Source organism: Theobroma cacao, chromosome 2, assembly GCF_000208745.1.
Source record: "Theobroma cacao cultivar B97-61/B2 chromosome 2, Criollo_cocoa_genome_V2, whole genome shotgun sequence".
Taxonomy (NCBI): domain Eukaryota; kingdom Viridiplantae; phylum Streptophyta; class Magnoliopsida; order Malvales; family Malvaceae; genus Theobroma; species Theobroma cacao.
This window is the reverse complement of record NC_030851.1, coordinates 39,804,458-39,826,750: the sequence shown is the minus strand read 5'-3', so window position 1 is coordinate 39,826,750 and position 22,293 is coordinate 39,804,458. Positions and strand designations below refer to the sequence as shown.

At 35.1% G+C, this 22,293-nt stretch overlaps 4 protein-coding genes across 6 annotated transcripts; 2 read left to right on the top strand and 2 right to left on the bottom strand.

Annotated features, from left to right (window-relative positions):
• On the top strand, positions 426 to 6,366 carry LOC18610328. 3 transcript variants are annotated; one of them, XM_018115881.1, is made up of 11 exons: positions 426 to 696; positions 1,306 to 1,439; positions 2,192 to 2,573; positions 2,995 to 3,078; positions 3,190 to 3,441; positions 4,078 to 4,210; positions 4,330 to 4,492; positions 4,884 to 5,012; positions 5,326 to 5,520; positions 5,673 to 5,795; positions 5,902 to 6,366. In XM_018115881.1, exons 3-11 carry the CDS (start codon positions 2,285 to 2,287, stop codon positions 6,019 to 6,021), a joined length of 1,488 nt encoding a protein of 495 aa, XP_017971370.1. In that variant the 5' UTR covers positions 426 to 696; positions 1,306 to 1,439; positions 2,192 to 2,284; the 3' UTR covers positions 6,022 to 6,366. The 3 variants fall into 3 exon arrangements, with proteins under 3 accessions (XP_017971370.1, XP_017971371.1, XP_017971372.1); XM_018115882.1 differs by having other exon boundaries at positions 426 to 754; XM_018115883.1 differs by lacking the exon at positions 3,190 to 3,441.
• LOC18610327 (probable WRKY transcription factor 3) lies at positions 7,159 to 11,504 on the bottom strand. Its single transcript, XM_007045919.2, has 4 exons — positions 10,875 to 11,504; positions 8,686 to 9,386; positions 8,438 to 8,596; positions 7,159 to 7,845 (listed from the first exon to the last, which is right to left on the bottom strand). Exons 1-4 carry the CDS (start codon positions 11,340 to 11,342, stop codon positions 7,584 to 7,586), a joined length of 1,590 nt encoding a protein of 529 aa, XP_007045981.2. The 5' UTR covers positions 11,343 to 11,504; the 3' UTR covers positions 7,159 to 7,583.
• Positions 15,036 to 18,903, top strand: LOC18610326 (glutamate 5-kinase). The gene is made up of 12 exons (XM_007045916.2): positions 15,036 to 15,391; positions 15,533 to 15,769; positions 16,009 to 16,106; positions 16,325 to 16,367; positions 16,998 to 17,059; positions 17,187 to 17,243; positions 17,856 to 17,891; positions 17,976 to 18,053; positions 18,142 to 18,208; positions 18,288 to 18,350; positions 18,445 to 18,548; positions 18,626 to 18,903. The coding sequence occupies exons 1-12, from the start codon at positions 15,343 to 15,345 to the stop codon at positions 18,731 to 18,733; spliced, it is 1,002 nt and encodes a 333-aa protein (XP_007045978.2). The 5' UTR covers positions 15,036 to 15,342; the 3' UTR covers positions 18,734 to 18,903.
• On the bottom strand, positions 19,193 to 20,756 carry LOC18610325 (eukaryotic translation initiation factor 5A-2). The gene is made up of 5 exons (XM_007045915.2): positions 20,518 to 20,756; positions 20,076 to 20,198; positions 19,921 to 19,977; positions 19,764 to 19,838; positions 19,193 to 19,564 (listed from the first exon to the last, which is right to left on the bottom strand). Exons 1-5 carry the CDS (start codon positions 20,638 to 20,640, stop codon positions 19,463 to 19,465), a joined length of 480 nt encoding a protein of 159 aa, XP_007045977.2. The 5' UTR covers positions 20,641 to 20,756; the 3' UTR covers positions 19,193 to 19,462.

Genomic DNA, 22,293 nt, shown 5'->3' with positions numbered 1-22,293 from the left:
GAGAATATTTTATTTAATTTAATTACAAGATTAAGGATTTTGTATTACAAATTGGTTGTTTGTTTAATTGTTTAATTTGTAATTGAGAAGATAAACAAGTGTTTGTTCTTAGCTTATCATAATTTATCGGATGATTAAATTGGTAGAATTATTTATCTAAAAGATTATCTGGTAAATTAATTAAATTAAGGAACAGAGACAAAGCAGTTAATAATAACGAGAAACAGAGTCAATGAAGCACTAAATGGAAGGAAAAGCTTGGAATTACTCTTTCCTTACCTTAACTATGCCACGTGGGAGTAAAGACAAAAGGCTGTAATGCCCGCGAAATCTCGGGCGATAAACCAAAATAAATAAATAAATAAATAAAAATAGTAAAAACAGAGAGTAATTGAATGAAGAGAGAATGAGAAACAGAACGGGAGAGAGGGAGAGAGGGAGATTTAAAAGGAGAGACTTTTTGGCAATATAGGATCCGCCTATAACGGAGACTGTCACAAAAATTATTCCGTTTCCCTCTTTCTCTGTTTCTCTCTTTTTTTTTTTTTTCAGCTCTGTTTCGGTCTCTCTCTCAGGTAGAGAGAAAGAGAGAGAGGGGGAAAGGGAGAGAGGGGAATTCGAAGTTCCGAAGTGAAGGAACGGAACGGCGGATGTTTCCTCGTCCATGCCGGGATTTTAAATATTCTCTCTCCTCAGGTTCCTTTTCTCGACGTGTTTTTTCTGGTTTCGGTTTCCTTTTCGAACTTCATTATGAGTTACGACATGATCTCTCCTTCAGTATGTTTTGATCGTTATTATTGCATGCTTCAATGATTTCAACTTTGGACGTATTCCTGATTCACGACTTTGCTAATTATATATATATATATATATCTTATATTTGATGATTTTTGAGATGATCATTTTATTATTCATTTTTTTTCTGATTTAATTTAGCATATATTGAATTAGAAACCGAAGTTAGTATTATATATATTTATATGTGTGTGTATTCCTCAAATTTAATGATTTTTGAGATGATCATTTTATTATTCATTTTTTTCTGATTTAAATTTAGCATATATTTAATTAGAAACCGAAGTTAGTCTTCTTTTCCCTGGATAAGGATTTATTGGTTTAATATATTCTCATGGATCTATTTGTATTCTATGATCTAAAATGGTGTGAAGTGAGAGTCTTGCATTTTTTTTTTCTCTTTTTAATTCTTATTTTTCAGGTATTTTGTGTTCAAATTTATTTTCTTTCAGACAAAATCATATGTTCTTAGCCAGGAGTGATACTCATTAAAGTATTATTGCTTTTCAGATAGGGCGGTGTTCGTTTCTGTCAAATTTCTTAAGCACTTCAATATGATGTATTGCCCCTGATAAGGTTTTGCTTGCATAGCGAAGCTGCACCAAAGGCGTACTGCCTCCTTTTGAATGACTTATAACTTGAAGGTATGTAGTTGACTCACAAAGGAGAATGTTCTTAGCATATGTTGTATTATATAGGGAACTGCAAAGGGAGAAATTGTGCTCTTTGGAGAGCAAATAGATAGTGAATACCATTAAGTTAGCAAAGCTCGGTGATTTTCCATTAGTTTTGTGCATTTCCTGGTCATGCAATGGACTGCAGGGTTGTTAGCCTGAAGTATTGATGAATTTATTGCCTTTAAGAGATATTAGGTGTAGGGTGTAGCCACATAGGAGTCAACTTGCATTTTACACAGGAAAGATGTGTTTTAAGAAGATTGAATACACTACTTTTTAAAGAACGCATCAACATTGCTGATTGTTTGCTTACTATTAATTCATGTCTCCCTTTTGGTCTAAAGGATGAATCTCTTAAACATTCCAACTCCTAACTAGTAAGGGATTTCTTATGGTGAACTGCTGCCTCCTTCAGTTGTTGGTTTCTAAACGTATCAACTTATTAACTGTTAATCAGTACATTTCCATTTAAAAAAGAAAAAAAAGAAAAACAGTCCACTTCCAATTAGCTTTTTGAGTCTTGACTTAGAAATACATAGGAAGATATTGAAAAGAGAAAAGTTCTATGCTGCATTTGTGCATATTTAATTGATAGGTTGTCTTCTTACAATGACATTAAGGTCCTCAGTTTGGGAATTTTCTGGATACCATGCCTTTTGATATTTTATTACAACATTTTTTAAAATAACATTTGACATTTTTCTTGGATTATGTAACAGGTCAGCTGTTTTGTTGGAGCTTATATGCTTTGTACCTGCTCCTTTTGAGGTTGGCTTCACTAGTAGCAGTCCTTATAAAAGAATATCGACATAATGGGTAGCTGCATCTCAGTACATAGTGAAAACACAAGATCTAAACCAGACAAAAGACACTTTGGTAGATCACGCAAGCGCCATGGAAAGATCGCTGCTTCCATTCGTGATGGGCCTATGAAAAGGCTGAGTGATGCTGGGAGTCGTATGAGAGATTTTGCTGTTAGTGAATATGTTCATCTTGATTTTGAGAAGGGTGCTACAACCACCTGCAAGCGCTCTGAGATGTCTAATAAGACATTTCATCTAACCCAGCTACAATGGAACCACAGTCAAATTGATGCCAATGGTCTCTTCCATCCATCTCTTGCGTTTACAAAATATCTGATAACTGTGCTTTTAGTTACACATGTGTCCATCCGTCCATCCATACATATGCATGCATGTATGTATTGATGGAAAGTGAGATGCATTTCTTTTAGCAGTATTATTTACATATGCTAAAGTCTTTTGGAATCTAAAAACAGATCAATTTATACTGTATAATGGAGGTAAAGCCGAATTAATATAGTGGATTTGGCGACCTAGAGACTTCTGACTCTAAATTCTCAAATTGAAAAACTGTTCAATACTTTTCCTTTTGTGCACTTACTAAGAGAGTATTTCCTACCATATTGAAATCTGTGAGATAAGGTGGCTATTTATTAATGGGGTTTAAGCAACTGTCATTTTGAACAATTGGTGACTGTAGAAATGCAATTATTTTGCAGGAAGATGCCAAGAGGAAGTATGGTTTGATTCTGTTAGCATTATAGAGTCTGAGTCAGATGATGATTCTGGTAGTGTGTATGGAGGTAATGAACTTGCATTTCATTGCAACCAAGTGATCATTTCCTTCAATTATGATTTCTGATGCTTGACTGGTCACAAAGGCTTCCACTTAATTATTTTGCTGTTGCCTTCAGATGCATTTTCTTCAGTAGGTAATGCAATTGGGAATATTTCAAATGCGCAATTGCTTCAGTATGAAAGTGCATCATGCTTTGTAGATAATGTGTCTAAGTATGAAGGATTTTATGAAAGTTACAGCATTAAGGGCCTGAAAGATGGCACAGTTGATTTGGGAGAGAAAACCCAGGAGAGCATAAAAAAATCGACAGTTATCATGCTTTCTGTGAAGAGGAAATCGTTTGAAGGGGATGAAATTACAGAATTTTGTAAGTAATGATCTTGTGTGAACATTTGGATAGAAATAGTTAGACATTGTTCATGATATTTGTGTGAGGCATAGCATTAGTATATCCTTTATAAACGTATATATACAAAAATAAAATGAGTTGCCTTTATGATGCAGTGGCATGTCTTAATGCTACCTCAGCTAATTGAGATGAGATCAAGGTGGTTATCTTTTTTATTTCCCTTTTCTAGAAGAAATTGGTACATCTTTTGAAATTATGGGAACTAAGAATGCAATTATAAGATGATGGCAAGCTTTATTGTTAAATTTATGAGAAGTATACTTCCAGAGTAGTGCAAGATATGAACTAAATATCTAGAAATTGATGATTTGTTGCATATAAGTTTTTAACATCTAGATCTTTAGTATTTTCACTTCTGGTTGGAAATATATGCATGGTGTCAAATATTGAATAGGGCTTTGGATGTAGAGGGTGTTTACCTGTTGTTTTTCATTATTCATTTTTGTAATAATCTAGCATTTGAGGCTGCATTTTGTGAGAACCTACTACCAATATAAGTGGTGGTACAGTGTAATTACCTTTGTCCCCCTATTATTGAGTGTAAAATTGCATATGTTTTACTTTTGGCTGGAACTAATTACAAGTTGATAACAGGTGCAGCTGAGAGGTACTTGTACCGTCCCAGAGCAGGACTTCTAATTCCTTGCTCAGTAGAGAAACCAACTCCAGGAAGCTGGTCAGAGATTTCTCCTTCACTTTTTATGCTCCGTGGCGAGAATTACTTTAGGCAAGCCGTTTAGTTGTTGTTATCCACAATATATCATAACATTCATATCTGGAACTGTTAATGGATGCTTTTATTTTTGTTTTTCTCGTATCTCATTAAGGTTGGACATTATCATGCAGAGATAAACAGAAGTTCCCTGCTCCAGACTGTAGCCCATATGTACCAATCGGGGTTGATTTATTTGCCTGCCCGCAAAAAGTGAACCACATTGCTCAGCACCTTGAACTGCCAAATGTAAAACCACACGAAAAAGTACCTGCTCTTCTGATTGTTAATATACAGGTTCTCTCTCTCTCTCATGTTTGTGCATATCTTACACACCTTAAAATTCTCTTGATTTTGATTGCTTAGAGTTGGTCACAGTTAGAGTCATCTACAGAAAAGAAAGAAACAAAAGGTTGTAAGTAAATGAATTGCTTGTAAAGAATACATGCCAGAAAAAGGAGACCGAAAGGGAAAGAATAGTTTTTCAGCTAGTTCATCGTTGCTAGGTACAATGCTTTGGAACAAATTAGCTATAAAGCAGTAACATCAAGTTCTTTTACAGAGTAGATGTTTCATGCTGGCATTTCTGGGAGTGCTAATGGAAAAATTAATTGATATAATTTGCTTATGTCTTATTTACTGTATCATTTTTATGGATTTTATAAGTTGTTTGGTTTTCTTCTTGCAGGTGCCTACTTATCCCGCCACCATGTTTCTTGGTGATGCCAATGGGGAAGGCTTGAGCCTTGTCTTATATTTTAAGGTGTCAGATACTTTTGACAAAGATATATCCGCTCACTTCCAGGACACCATAAAGGTACTCCCTTACCAATTTTCGCATACAACTTTAGAATCAATGTTGATTATCAAAGAATTGGAGTCTTGCCATATTAAATGGGATAAGTAAAGAAATCAAATCTATTTCTTTAACTGATCCAGCAGCAGAAATTTGTCTCCATATATTTCCATTCAAATGAAACTTCAATTTTCATACTTGCAATCATGTTGCTTGCTTGAAATCACGTACTCTTTTCAGAGGCAAATGGCATCTGTCACATATTTTGGTTATTTCTGTTCTTTCCACCTTGGAAACCATTTTGGTTGATGGTCATGGTTGTACTCTGTTACAGAAATTTGTTGACGATGAAATGGAAAAGGTTAAAGGGTTTGCAAAAGAGTCCACCGTTCCTTTCAGAGAGAGGCTAAAAATCATGGCTAATTTAGTTAACCCAGACGACCTCCAGCTAGGTTCTACCGAAAGGAGGCTTATTCAAGCTTACAACGACAAGCCAGTGCTTTCACGGCCTCAACACAACTTCTATAAGGTAATTCAATAACTTTTTTTTCTCTGCTGCTTTCAGATACTGAATTATATGCAATGCAGTCCAATGATTTACACTTTACACTGCTGTTGTCTTTTTTGACTGACATCATGACCAAATTTAATAAGTTGTGGGCTCTGTTGTTTGTCATTCAGGGGCCCAATTACTTTGAGATTGACCTGGATTTACACCGGTTTAGCTACATATCTAGGAAAGGACTTGAATCATTCCTAGAACGCATGAAGAATGGAATAGTTAATCTGGGTTTGACTATTCAGGTAAGTTCTTGCCATCTCTCTCTAATTTTAAGCAGCCATGGATTGCAACATGAGGAAATTAATCAAGGGAACTGCCCAAACTTATGTGATATATTAATGTTGTCAGGCACAAAAACCAGAGGAACTGCCAGAGCAAGCCTTGTGTTGTTTGCGCTTGAACAAGATTGATTTTGTAAATCACGGCCAAATCCCTACCATTGTAACAGTCAAAGAGGATTCATTTTGAACAGGCACCAGGAGGTTGATGCATTTAATCCAACAATACCTGCAGAGAAGGAAAGGTTTGTGGAAAAAAAAATGAAAGAAATTTTTGTATTTGATAAAATATAAGAAAAGTTTTCATTTTTTTTTTTGAATCCGAAAGTGAAAATTTGTTGGTAAATTTTAAAAATCATTTAAATAATCTGTATTAGTATTCTTTGCTTTCATTTACATTGTTACTTATCTTATCTGCTGCCTTTGTAATTTCTATGTGCTCACCAGCAAGCTAATTACCATAAAATCTAGACATCATAATCTGTTGTATGGTACCTAATGTTGGTTCATTGAGAATAATTTTGTGTTCAAGAGAGTTTCTGGGAGATTTATCTTTGTACATTATTAAAGTGATGGACTTAATTTTTATATAATAATTTGTGAAAATTTAATTTATGTATTTTTTAAAATTGACAATATCAGCCCTATTATTAACAATGTTAAAATTTTTTATTTTTATGCCGACTTGCGTTTTGATTACATTGTCGTGGTATTTTATTGTTGATGTAATATTGAATTTGATAATATGACAATGATAACGTGATATTTCATGAATAATACAATAGTAGTGTTGATATGATAGGATCAAGCATTAACATGAAATTTGTAAGTGCTGATGTGAAGTTGTCTGATATAAGATTGTTGTGTGAAATTCTATATTATTAAATGGAGAGGTTTACACCATTCATATACTAAGTTTAAAATTCAAATAAATTTAACGGTTAGGACTTGTTTGGGTAGTTTAAGCTTTTTTTTTCTATTTGACTATAACTGTTAATGTAAAATGAATTACATCGTCACATCATATATTATATGAAAAAAAAATATCAATTAAAGATGATTAAATTTTCTATTAAAAATAAAAAATTCTACAAATACAAATCATAAAATAAAAAATATTTGATTACAATAAAAAAAATTTTAATTGTATAGACGGACATAATTCAAGAAATTTTTTTATTATTCAAGCCAATTTAATTGGACACCTCAAAGTTGACCAGCTCTAGGTATTTATGCACAAGGATAAAGTTAAAACTGGTATCAAAGTGGTACACAACACTAATATTGCACTCCAACAAAACAATAACACACAGTAGGCAGCAAAAACTACCCAAAGATTTTGGCAGAGATGAGCTATAAATAATGTAAAAATTCTTGAGATTCATACATTATCAGTCAACAATCATATGAAACAACATTAATTCAGTATTCCATGTACAAAAAGAATGCACGGAATAACAGAAACTAAATACAGTATGCCCTCTAAACTAGTTTTACATACAACAACAATGCCCCTCCTAGTTCAATCCAAGTGAGTTTTGTTCCAAACTGACTTCCTTCTCATATGTTTCTTCCTCTGTTCTTTTGTATATCATATCAGTTGGGTGGATGGCCTCCATTAAAACATCGGCCGCCAGTGTTGAATTACAAACTTTGGCAAAATGCAACGGATTTTGCCTGATGTACATGGGAAATTTCCATGCTGTACTCATGCTCTCCTGCCCCTTCCCACAGTTGCAAGTACAGTAGAAATTATGTTATCTGCTCTTCTTTTAGCCGTAAATGTGCTACACGCTGCTGACTATTGTTCCCAAAATCTGCACTGTTAGTTACAGTTTGTGTTCTTACTTGTGATGCATTACTATTGGCTGTGTTATGGCTGCTAGTTTTGGCAGCTGGTACGTCATGATTATGTTTTCCCTCATATGTTGTTATAACAGCCTTGGGATCTGTTGAAGCCCTCTCAACATGCTTACGGACGTTGCATCCTGGGGTTGTACATTTATAGTAGCTTCTGTAGAACCAGAAAAGATGCATCAGGAATGCTCCAAAATAATCAATAGATCACATAAAAGGTAGTCATATTTCCAAATGGAAATCAGACATATTGTAAAATTGATAGAATTATAAACACATTCATACGAATTGAACAGAACAACAACCCAACAGTTGAGAGGTTTTCGCAAAAAACATTCTATGTAGAAATGTCTCCATTGTCTAAGGTTGAAGAGGTTAGACACCAGATGAAAATTTCAACATATGTCATAACCAATATGCAATTTCTTAATAGAAATATACACAGGTAATGATATTTGTGTTGGAACAATCCAACATATTAAGACAGTTAATGACTACCTTTCTTCATAAGATACCATAAGCCATTTTCATAAATTCTTGATACTATTTGCATTTTCCAATTCTTAGGACCAATGGCTCAAGAGGCTTTCTATTTGTTATCACTCCAAAAAGTCCAAATTTCTTTTGTAAAGCTGACACCAGGAATCAATGGTTCAGATTAAGACAAGTAACAACACAGTACACATAACCAAGAATGAACCACTTTGCAGTAGATAGTTATTTCTATTTTCCACAAACAGGGGCATTACCTTGGGTAAGGATTGCCTTTGACAACTTTCTGTCCGTACTTGCGCCACCTATAGCCATCATCCAATAGATCAACTTCACTTGTTGTCTGCACAATAATTCTAGGTTCTGTGACAGTCCTATGTGAAGAAGCTGGCTCTGAGACCCTATATTCTGTACTTCTGCATATAAAGATGAAATTTTGTTGGATAGAGAATTCATCACCAATTCAATGGAGCATATAATAGGTTTATGTAAAATTTTTACATACCTTCTTTTGGGGTCAGGTTCATCTTCATCTTTTTCATCTGCAACAGTTTCATTGTCACCTGCTTCCTCACTATCACTGGTCCCAGAAAGATGTTCAGCTGTAGCTTGGCTAGATTCATGGTCCTTCTTAGACATTGAATAAGCAGATGTCCCTTCTTTCAATATGTTCAAGTTGCCACCCTGATGTTGGGAAGCTGATTCAGAATTTCCCTGATTATTTGGATTTCCATTTAAGCTTCCGCTATCCTTTGCACGCTTATTTGACTGAGGAGGTTGATGGTTGTGTTGCCCTTTGTAGATAATTTCAGTTACTTGGCCATCTAGTGATCTCTCAACCTTCTTCTTGACTGGACAACCTGGATGCGTGCACTTATAATAACTTCTAGGAAATTCACTGCCCTTTACCTGCTTCTGCCCATACTTTCGCCAGTTGTAGCCATCATCAGCTGGCTTATCAACAATAAATGAAGCAGGTTGGGATCTTGGATCAGAGTGAGATACTCTGGAAGGTTCCTTCCTGGTAACACTAGAGTCTGGCAATGATGTTGGGATCTGCTGGTTTGTGGTTGTACTGGCAGTAAATGATGAAACCTGAGCCAAAGATGCTGCTGGTGCTGACGAATAGTCAGCCTGCATTTGGGCTTGTGCAGCCTGAGCTGTGACCTGTGCTAGGGCCTGCTGGTGTGTCATCCCAAAAGGACCCTATACATTTCATAAATAGGGAAAATTGGTTAATGACTGAAGTATGAAACATATATTGTAACTACTAATAAATAAAGGCCAAAGTACTACATTTTCTCTTAGCTTTTGATCTTCTTCAGTCTTCACTACTTTATAGCTGGGAGTGAATCAGAGGCACTCCCATTTACACAACTAAAAGCTATCCAAAGATTTTTACACTGCTGATAGGACAAGTTCCAGTCAATTGACAGTGGGACAACCAATTCACACACTTGAAATGTCACCAGCCACCAACCATATTTATAAAACATATTTATGTGTATCTTTTTCATATGCAAACACTCAAAGTGGATAAACATTCAGATGATAAGATACAGATTATAGACCATAGAACACTAACCTTTTCTGTTCTTGTACTTGCTCTACTACTTTCACAGACACTACGCACTATACAACAAACAAATGGAATTAAAGGATAAATTAAAATAGCAAAGATAGTATGTTCCTTCACAATAACATGTTACAATAACAATCAGGAGACCACTTAAAGCAAATAAACTTTTATCATCTATTATACGGGCATTAGTGAAGGTTGGGTAGAATTGCTACAACCTCATTATAATTTTTAAGATTCTATGGAAAACAAGCTTTTAATCCTCCAACTTCGAACAGGCAACACATAGAGATTGCTGCCTCCAAGAAAGACTTCCCCACATGCAAAATGCAACACATCGAAATTCAATTAAGATATATCCAAGAAAATGAGCATGGAGCTCAAAGCTTTCTATTTTAAGCGTATCGCCATTCCTTTCATGCAGCAATCCGTCAATCCTTTGACCTCAAAAACATTGCAGACTTTACATTGAGCATAAGCATATCAAACTATCTCAGCATTTAACACGACTATCAAGGATAAGCAAATCCTTAGTTCTTAAAGATAATTCCCAAGTTCCATGATATTCCACAATAGGAACATAAAGTCTTGGCTTAAAGCCATATCCTTCTCTCTTTTCTTACTTATACCATCCCTTGAATCCTTTCCCTCTGTCTACTCATAAAACACTTATATAACAACACAACTCCAAAAAAGAAAGCCAAGCATATTTGCATATCCATTTGTCCAGCCATTCTTAAAAGTTTTGCCTTTTACATTAACCTCAAGCAAACTAATTTTCAGATACCAAAGACAAATCCGATTCACTCAACAAGCAAAATAGATCCCAATTCCTGATTTCAAAACCTTCTTTTTCTTTATAGCCAACATTGCCATATGAACAACAATAACAACAACAATGATAATAATAAGCTATTCCCATTTACTTAGAATTAAGGAACTCTCCTTCCCCATCTCAAAATTACCTTTCTAGACTAGACCAATACAACTAGGAACTCATAGAAAATTAATCAAATTTAACAAAAAAAAAATACATAAATATTAAATGTTATTACTACCCAAAAATCCTTTCATTTCAATAAACACCCTCCAAAAAGTTAAACTTCAAAAGTTACCTGGGCACCAGGAGAGAACACACTGAACCCAGGAGACTCCAACAAGCTCGCAGGGCTCAACCCTGGCGGCACAGTAAACATAGGCGGCGGTTGAGCTATCACCAAACCGGCCGGTTTATTCTGCCTAAACCGCAACCCCGTGTCACCAGCACCTCCAGCACCGCTAACGTCACCCTGCTCTTCCGTGGTAGTAGTAGGAGGAGGAGCAGGAAAGTTCGGTCTCTGGGCAGCTGCTGCAGCGGCCGGCGAGGCCATGGCACCAGCAAGTAGCTGAGAGAAGGATTTAAACTCGTCGGTGTCGGAGAAGAAGTTGGAAACAAGGGTCATGGGTCCTGGGCTAAATCCCATCATGCCTGACCCACCGTTGAATAGCGCCTCCGTGAAAGGCCGTGGTGGAGGAGTAATGGTGGGTCTTTGAGACGCAACCGTTTTGGATGGCTGGTGCTGCTGCTCTTGGCTCTCAGCCATTAAAACATCAAAACAAAACGAAACAAAACAAAACAAACCCAATAACCAAAAAAAAACCTGTCTTTCTGTTTCTGTTCCTCTGTATTTCCTAAGTTCCCCTTTTGCTTTTGTCTTCGGTTTGCGGATCTGAAACGAAGTTTAGGCCAAAAAGTCCACGCCGCAGATACCAAAAAGCTCTTTCTCTCTTTCCTTTTCCTTTTTCCATTTTTCTTTTTTCATTTTTCCTTCTTTTGTTTACATTTCTATCCCCGACGACTTTTGGAATCACGGCTTGCCCCCCTGAACTGACTTAGGTGGGGACCAATTTTACTGCTGTACATAGGGGTAGATCTGTCATTTTATTGGATAATTTGAAAGATTAAAAATGTTTGGGTAAATTTGTCGGCAGTAATTTTTTAATTTATGGATTTTTTTTTAAATTAATATTCCAACTATAGTTGGGTTGGAAGTTAGGAAAGATAATGGCGGAGCATGAACATTGAAATTAGTGAGTAATGCTATCCTACTAATGATTTTTAATTTTTTAAAATATAATTTTAAAAAATAGTGATAATTTTTTAATTGAATTTGCAAAATTTGAAAATTTTATCAAAATTTTTTCTTGCAGATCAATCTCGAGTCGACGTCTTTTACTTTGGAAAAACCTTCAATGAGTCATTCTCAATCTGTCTCTCGACCAACACATAACGATCTGCTCTCATCATCGGAACAGTCGAAGCAATTCACCAGTAATTGACAAAGTTTGACTTAAAATAATAATATATTTTTTAATTTTATAAATATAAATTTATTTTATTAAAAGTAATAGTAGTGCTAATAGTAATAATTGATTTGATGGTGACATAGTAATCTCAAGCTCCCCACATTTGTTGCAACTAATTCATATATTGAAGAGTCAACATGGAATCATAGTTGAGACCCTTAGAGAACTTTTTTTTGCTATTTGATGAAGGTACTTGTACAAATTAACCACTACCACTTAATTTAAATGGGAAGATTTAATCAAATTTCAATAAAGATTTAAGTCTAATCATCGTATGTCGTTTTGTTTGAAAAACAATATGCAAAGAAAAATGTAATCAAATTATATAAATAAACGAAAATGCATACAAAATGAAATTTGAAACCAAAATAAGCGACATAACACGATGAAAAATATTATATATTCTTTTCATTTGTATATTTTAATTAATGTATCTCATTGTTTTTCTTATAAATACTCTTGCAATACGACTGAAATTAAAAACTTGCCACTATGGGCAAATGGATATACAAACAAGTGGTATCAAATGACATCATTGAAGTGCCAAAAATCTTTATTAATTATATTATTTATGTTAGAGTTTTATATAATTAATGATGTTAATGAATTTATTAATTGTTATTATTTTAATTATGATAAAAAATGCTTGAATCCGTCCTTGGATAACTATATAAAAAAGATGAGAGAAATATAACAAAAATAAACAAGATTAAAATCCCACTTTTATTATTGATGGAATAATCCAAATTACATAAATTTTAAGTAAAATTGATGCAATATGATCAACATAAAATTGATATTATACAACAAGATATGAAGCAAGGAAGAACACAAAATAAATAAATAAATAAATAAATAAAATAAAAAGATAAGAATAGCATGATTGTTTACTTGAAAGTGAAGGGTAATCTAATCTCCTATCATCATTTTTGGAACAGTCAAGCTCAAAAGTACAAAACAATGTCCACAACTTGGGATTTGGAATAACATAATTCCTTAACATCTGTTTCTGTCTCAAACTTATTGTCAAGCAAAGCAAACAAACCAATGGCAAATCAAATTGCCAGCAAACGCCACTCCATCCATTGTCCAAACTCCAAACTCATCATCAAACCTTAACCTTAACTAACATTTTTATGTTATTCTTTCAGTTTGCACATAAAATATTGATTTAATTTTGAAATATTTGGATTTTATGAGTAATTTTTTATCGTACGAAGATTTAATTTAATTATTTTTTTAATATATAAAGAAAGAATACAAAATGAGCAAGGAGTCGAATTTTGAATCTTATTTTTTTTTTTAAAGAAAATAGTAACCGTTAAATCAAGTTTAGTTCATCTTAAGCATTGAAATGGCAAAGACAAAAACAGTTCTCCAATTTAAAATGTAATTTTTCCTATTAGGCAATCAGTTTCTGGTAGGAAATGGGCATAGACAAGAGCAGTAAAAGGTCAAGTTGTTGTCCATTTATATAAATTCCTTCACCAGGCAAAGAAATCCCATCAAGAAAAAATGATGGAAAAAGGCAAAGATAGATAAATGGGCAGCCTCCCTGGTGGAGCTGCAGATCAGGGTGGTCAGTCCAAGGAAGAAAAGGTTGACAAACTGGTGAAAGAAAGGAAGGAAAAAACCATGCAGGACTCCCAAAGAGTAAAAAAGGTTTGATTTGGAAGGCAGAGAGAGAGAGTCAGATTCTGTGCCACCAGGGGCACCACACCAGCAAAGTCCCAAGATGGCAAATCACGTTTGATAGGAAGAAGCAAAGCCGCTTTGTCATGACTATGGGGTCTAAGTTGGAAGGGGCAAGCTGGCAATTGTGGGCATTATTAGGTTTCGAATTTGATTGGTGACCCCAACCACTACAAACTTTGGGAAGAGTTTGTGCAGTGCACGTAGGGCCATACGTCTTTGGGAGGAAGACGAGAAACCCTTTTTAAAGTACAATTTGCTAGTTTCTTACTCCAACTTGCATTTCTTTTTATTTTCTTTCTGCTTTTGTACGCTGGGGAAGCCAACCCTCTGGGTTTGGTCAGTTCTCATTTACAGAAGGGGCTAGCCGACAATGATTTTGTCCCGTGTTTTTGTAATACCCATTTGCATTTTTCTGCATGCAGATTGCTAGAAGAGGGAACTTTTCCAGGGAACAAGTTTTGCTTTGGATTGGGGGGAAGTTGTTGTATTTGTTACAAATGAGAAGGCAAAAGGGGCAATCTACACGCATATTCTTATTTAGAAATGGGGCTTCTTCTCTTTCTTTAGCTAAACAAAGAGATGGTACTGACTACGTTTTTCCATATTACAAATTGAGTTGCATGAAGACGAGTATAGTTGCATTGAGGTAGAAGATTGGCACCAGAATTTTAATTTGTGTGCATTTGTTAAACTACCATTATGTTTTGGGGAAAATGGAGTGCAAGTTGTTAAATTTTTAAGATAAATATTCAACCTAAAATCAATTGATCATAAACAAAATGGTTCTTGTTATATTTATGAGTTCAAGATATTAACTTGAGAGATATGAGATATATTTATCATCGTTTTAATACTTTTTGTCACATGTAAGGATAATCGACCTAACATATAATAATCTATTATAAAGAGATAACAACGAAAAAAATGCTTATTTTAATATCATGTTAAATTTTTAAAATGAATATTTAATTTAAAATCAATCAACAATACATAAAATGACTCTTATTATACTTATGTATTTAAAATACTTTAACTTAACAGATATTGTATTTATTTACCATCGTTCTAATATAAGCAAATAAGTGAAAAGAAGGGGAAGAGAAAGAAGATGGATGATTGTTAAAGATGAATGGTTTCCCTATAATTGGGAGGGATGACAAAAATTGAGTTTGTGAGGAAATTGAGGAGAGAATTAGAAAATCTCATATTCCATTCAATTCCCTTTGTTTTCATCTTGTGACTCTGCAAAAACAATGGGAAGCACCTCACCCTTCTTTCATGACCTAACAACCGAATTGTGGCCTACCCTCATATGAGCCATGGCCCAAGCATCAATCATATAGGCCATGGCCAAGTGGCAATCATATGGGCCAAGCTATTTGAACCCGGTTTATTTGCTACTTAACTCGGATCTCCCGGCGAGTCAAAGTTAGTAACTCAATCCTGCAGCCACTGTCCAGTCCTGTGTTCGACACCGTCGTGGATTTCGGACACAGGGAGGCTGCAGAAGAAGAACAACTCAGAGTTTCCAAAACAACGAAAATGGAAGAACTCAAGCTTAATCAAACAATCCGTTGCATCGTCAAACTCGGTCTTTCTCTCTCTGAACATAAAGTTTTCAACCTTAACAAGAACATAACTACAATATTCTTCTTTCATTTTCATACTACTGATGCAAAAGTTTCCTCTTTGTTTTCTCTCCCTTAAAATTGGATTTTTGGGTGTCAAACAGGAGGTGCAGCAATCACTTGTAAGAACGAGTTAGAGAAGATCAACGAAGAGAACCTTGAAACAGTTTCATCCCAGTTGAGGCAAGCAATGGTTTCGGATTCTTGTTCCAGGAAAGTTATTGGGATGGATTGGAGTAAGAGAGCTGGGGTTTCCGATATTTCTTCTAGTTTAAGTGATTTTGGTGATCAGGGTCAGCTCAATGTGGATTTTAGCAGATTCATTGTTGTGCATGGAGCAGGTGAGCTTTTTGATAGCTTTATGTTTTGATTCATGGGATTTTTTCAGTTGGGTTGTTGTCATAATTGGTTAACAAGCAATGAAATCATTTCCTTTTTGAATGTTTTAAGAGTTGTTATTGGATTTACCAGGGTTGAGCTTTGAAGTGATCTAGAGTTAGTGATTTAATTTCATTTCAAAGATGGGATTTTTATTGATGGTTCAGCTCTTACTTTTTTAATGTAATTATGTTGGTTGTAGGTTCTTTTGGGCATTTTCAGGCTAGCAAATCTGGGGTTCACAGAGGAGGATTGGAGCAACCTCTAGTCAAGGCTGGTTTCGTTGCAACACGCATTTCTGTAAGATACACTGTTATTTTCTTCTAAATCTTGATGTTATTGGCTTTCTTTAGTTTTAATTGAGTATAAAAACACCTTTCTATTGGAGTTGTTTTGATTTCTTAATCATGCCTTCTGCGTTTCATCCATTTCTGTTGTCATTGTCCTGTTTCAGATTTTCAGGAACATAAACCTTTTTTCTCTTCCCATAGTTATTTTTCCTTGTGGTTCTTTTCCAGGTCACAACCCTTAATCTTGAAATTGTCAGAGCACTAGCTAGAGGTACTGATCTAGTTACCACAACACATCTGCTTTGAAAGCTTGGTACAATGTCCTCCTATGTATATTTTGCAAATGTTTTTCTATGGTTATGTTAAGTCTGACAGCTATTGCTGATTAAGCTTAACCTTCTTAATCATCTCTAATTTGCTCGACAGGTCTAACAAAACCTAACAATGCTTTCAAATTTACATTTATATTTTACTAGTCACATGTAATGTCACATTTTATAGTAAGAACACCAAAATTCTCAGGAAAGACAGACGTGTAAATTTCTTAAAGTTGTTATTTGTGATTGTGCTGCTTCTGTTGAATATGAGAATGATCATCATAGAGATATGACAGACCAAAAGGCTTCACAAATTTAGACTAAGAATGCTATACTTGTATTAAGTTGTTTTACAAATTCATATACCATAATTTTTCACATTGTTAGTTTTTGTATTATGCTTCTTGCTCCATCATCCTAGATATAATAAAAATGCTTTTTGCACCTTAACATATTTGGGATCAGCTTTGGTGAGCCTGTCATTGCATAATTGCAGTTATCTGTTTTGCCAGTCTCATTTTTCTGCACTCTTTTTCTCTGAACATGCAACATATCAGTAAACAAAGTTTGTGCTTATCTTGCAGAGGGTATTCCTTCTATCGGAATGCCTCCATATGCATGTGGATGGTCAACTTCTGAAAGAAACGTTAGTAACATCCATAAATATTTGTTAGATTTTAAATCAGCTTCTTTGGAGTCTATTTCCCCTTTCCTTTATATTTCCTCCCGGTGGAATCATTTTTTTATAAGCTTTGACCCCTATGTTTCTTCAGGTAGCTTCTGCTGATTTGTCAGGGGTGGCCAAAGCAATTGACTCAGGCTTTATCCCTGTAAGTTTGTTTCAAATTCTACAAACTTGTGATGGTATTTTCATTTAGAAGGAAGCATCTACAAGGCTCTTTCAATCTTCAAGGTTCTTATATATATAATTTTCTTTTTATTTCAATTTTGGGATCAGAAATCAGTTTTAGTAGCATTTGCACATTAATGCAAGCATGTCCATGAACATTTATTTGTTTTCCCAATAGAATGTTATATAGACATTGCAGAAATTGCAAATCACAATGTTTTGATTCAAAGTGTATCCTCTGACATGGTAAGAAGATTTCCTTCTAACAACATAAGGAGAAAAAAGTATAAAAGTTTTGGAGTTAAACAATGTCAAATGCTTTTTTCTACCTCCCTCACCCTCCAATACTTTTTGTTCCAACTGCTGGCCCTCCTTAACCTTACAGATTAAAAGGGTTGTGGCAATGGTTTAAGATCACTGGTTCCAATAATCCTTTTCCAGAAACCTACTGCTCTGCAATAGGGCTGGCTATACCTTGGTAACAGACTTCAGCTTGATAACAGAGCAGCATCTATCAGATTATAACCTGGTTAGAGTTTCCTAGACATTGTCTAATATGGTATTCATTATTAGTCTGTTACATGCTTTCTAGGTTTTACATGGAGATGCTGTACTTGATGATGTGCTGGTATGATCACTCTAAGCCATATCCAAATATCATTTTGTTATTCTCATATTCCAAAACCTATCTAATTAGTACTTGTTTAATCAGGGATGCACTATTTTGAGTGGAGATGTTATAATTCGGCATCTTGCAGAGCACCTGAAGCCCGAATATGTTGTCTTTCTTGTATCCTTTGGAACTCCAATGCCTTTTTTCCCCGTTATGGATGTAAAACATTGTTGCATGCTTGTTTTCCATTTAACATGGAATAAAGACAGATGTTCTGGGTGTTTATGACCGCCCACCAACCGATGAAAACGCAGTTCTCCTAAGAGAAATCGGTGAGCCCTTGCTATTAACTGCAGATCTGATGACTTTTATAAATCTGGATGGGCTTGACAATATACTTGTCTCTAACAGCCGTGGATGAAGATGGGAGGTGGTCTGTTGTGAAACCAACACTTCAAAGCACGAATAAGCAAGGTACATATGTGGCTCATCTTCAGATTTGTTTGAAGAGCTTTCTACCCTAGTATGGTTCAAGCACCAGAGTAAACATTTTGAATTGTGGAAACAGTTAAAACAACCGCAGCAGCCCATGACACAACTGGGGGAATGGAGACCAAAATATCGGAAGCTGCAATGATTGCAAAACTTGGAATCGATGTCTACATTGTAAAGGTAAAAAGGTCAAGTCCCTCTCAATGCTTTTTCTCAACCATTGAGTTCATTTCCATGTTTTTTGCCAAACTTTCCAGGCCGCCACAAGCCACTCGCTGAGAGCCTTGAGTGGGGAACTGAGACGTGACATACCCGAAGGCTGGCGTGGGACGGTTATCCGTTTCTCAAGAGAGAATAAATGTTGAAATTGATGTGGGCATACCTTATTGACTTTGCCCCCTAATTGGAGCATATGACTGGTACAATGCACCTGATTTTTGGAAATGTTTGACAAGTCTCCGGACTGAATTATGTAATCCAATGTGAGCAAACTAATAAACATAATTTTCACCTTTACAAGCCACTTCCATTGTTAGTTTTTCCAGTTAATATTCTAAGCTGTAGTGCCATCATTGCTTCCCCCGCTGGAGCAAATCTCAATAACTACCATATCGCAGCTTTGGGCAAAACAGGATCACCACCCTGAGTCCTGCATTTGCTGGGTAAGGAAATTGGAATGCAATGACTCTGCCCTATTCACCAAAGCAATTCACAGCTGTTTTTAACTTTGACGCAACAATTTAAAGTAGTAAATGAAATTAGACTGGACGCAACAACTTAGATTTTTTCCCAAACCAGTAACATTGCAAATGCAAATGACACCATAAACAAGAAAGGGAACCAATTCGGGTATCAGACAGTAATTGAACAACATAACAAAAATATTGTTCATAGAAGGCTTAATAATTATGGCGAAGTCATCACATATTAGCTTGGAGGCCACATCTTTATCAAGATGCTCCTGAAACATAACCTCCCACTTTTTCAAACCCATATAGAACCCCTCAGTACGAAGTAAAAACCTAGTATTTATCTGTCTCATTTGGATTTCAAAGACTTGAGCAAATGAGCATTGTTGAGGATGTTGGGGCATTTTATTTGGGGCCAATGTCCTTCAAAGCACAGATCTGCTCCTCTCCCATTGCAGACATGACAGTCACAACCAGATCTTTCCCTTCCGCAAATCCATCCTTGATCTGAATGACAAAAACACGACACTTCACTTTAATATCTCCATAATGGGAATAACATCACATGCTATTAGTTTCTTCAGACCAATTGTAGAGACATCAGGATAAAACCAGCTTTGACAATCCAAATCAACTTAAGAGGAATTCACCCTATTCAGGACAGCAAAATGACACAAATCAGACATCATTTAACGTGCATACTAACCTGTGTAAGCAGATTGTCATCGGTTGGAAGCCTGAGATCATCCTTAGTGTTACCATTCTCAGTCAGCAGGCTCACCTGAAACATTAACAAGTATAACAATCAAAAAAGCCATCAAACTTAAAAACCTAATCAAACAAAGCCAAAAGCAGGATCTTACAAATCCATCCTCGGAGATATCAATCAGCTGGTAATCAGTACGGTTGACATGAGGAACCTGCAACAGAAATAAACATCATCATTAGCCTCCGAAAACTACAACATAACACGGTAACAACGGCAGTAAAACTAGAGAAAGAGATAGAGACAACATACATCACAGTTGTGAGAGGAGGGAACGATATCTTCGAGCTTCTTGGCAGTGAAAATATCGATTCCAACAAAGTGACACTTCGCGTGACCGTGCTTGCCAGTCTTGGAAGTTGAAACTTCCACAACCTGTAAAAACATTCATAAGAAAAATCCCTAGATTATGAGCAAGATATACAACAAAAAAAAATTTAAAAAAAGAACTCCAACCAAAAGCCCCGGATCAGATAATAATTTAGCTAAACAATAATTAGAGATCAAAGCTTAATAACTCGCAAATGATTTCGGATATCTAAGGCTTATACATACAAATTTGAATAGATACACAGAAGAAAAAATCTGTAAGACCTAAATTTAAAAAAATTTACAGATCACCAGCAGAAAAAAGGGGCATAAAATAGGTTAATTTTGAAAAAAAAAAATAGATCACAAATAGGAAAACCCTAACCTTGCAAGGACGGTTTTTGATGACAATGTAACCGTTCTTACGGATGGTACCAGCCTGCTGAGGGTAAGTCTTCGAAGCTCCAGCGTCGGCCTTCGACTCGAAGTGGTGCTCCTCGTCCGACATGACGACGCTAAAAAAAAAAAAATCAAAGCTTTGGGGAAAGCGAGAGAGAGAGAGGAGCACAGCTTCGAAAAGGAAAATTGGAATGAGAAAAACGAGACAGAGTGAGAAGAGAGAGACAGAGTTTATATAGCGGTGGAAATTTGTAGAAAGTAGGGTTTTATTTTTCCTTTTTCTTTTTTTTTAAATTTTCTCACGTGGCAAATTGGGGTCAAGCACGTGGATGGTGTTTGGGCCGTCGGATCGCTGGCGGTGTAAATCGGATTGGAAAAATATCTTTCGATGTTGCGTGCTACGGACGCTGAGCTTGAGATGTTTGCACGTGGGCTGCTTTGGGCCCAGTCACAATTCAATTGGATATTTTGCATCCCATCCATATTTAAAAATAAAAAATTTGATAGGTTGCTTTAATTATATTATATGCAAAATGTTCAAAATTATTTATCACCCTAGATAGGCCCAAGACATTTAAATTTATAATCACTTACTACGGAGATCACTATTATATGCGACAGATTATATTATTATTAATTAAAGTATTGAACTACCCAAGCTAGCTTTCTATTTGTTAGTTCTCGCATTGCTAATTAAATAAATTATCACATTAAATATTTTTTTACGGATAAATTTTATTTCGTTATTAAAATATTTTAAACATTAATAAATAAGTTAAGTGAAATTAACAATATAACAGAACTTATTAACAGAAAGTTAATTAAAAAAAAACCATAGAACACTACATGAAAAAAATGAAAACCATATAAAATGTAAATAAAATTTATCCTTTTTACAATATCATAAAATTCATTAAATTGAATATCAATTAGTACATTGCTAATTAAATAATACTGTTAGGTGACTTCTTTGCCATTGTCCTTTTTCTTTAATGTTGACAATAACGTTTCTTCTCTTGAGACAAATGACGAATTAAATAAGCAGTAGAAATTTTATGTTCCACTAGTCTGCTTGAGCATAAAAAAAGTAGCGTCGATGTTTGATCAACAGGAAAACGACATGATTGCTAGCACGATGACTTTTCGTTTTTTTTTTTTTTTTCTTAAAAGGACCAAAGGAGAAATGATACTTTTCTTTTATCAAAATAAAATCAAACTTTTAATTATTTGATTCTTATATTTATTTTTAATTATTATTATCTGCTTCTAACCATTGCATTTTACTTTCTTTCTCAGCCAAAATAGCAGCAAACTTTTCACCGAAAAGTAGAATCCTTTTGTTCTCTCATTTCTCCACTACAGTGCACCACTCCAGGAGGTAAAACAGGGTTGAAGGGTTTTGTCTTGCATTAATTAATTAAAGTTTTAAGACGAACTTCTAATGTACACTAAAATTAATTAACATATAATGAAACTGATTATATTTAGATTTTAAATCTTAATATAATTGGCGGAAAATTTCTTTTATCACTACCTCTCTTCAGGTATAAAGGCAACAGACACATGAATTCGACACCGTTTCAGTGATACCGAGAGCACTAAGCAATGTGCAACTCATAATACCAGACGATGCATATGCAAAACAAAGATTAAACAAAATTTTGGTAAGAAATTCACACAAAAAAACAATTTGTTAAGAACCTGAACCCATCACGTCTTGATCCCTTAAGTTAAGTCCAAGCAGCAAACCGGTTTGCGTTTG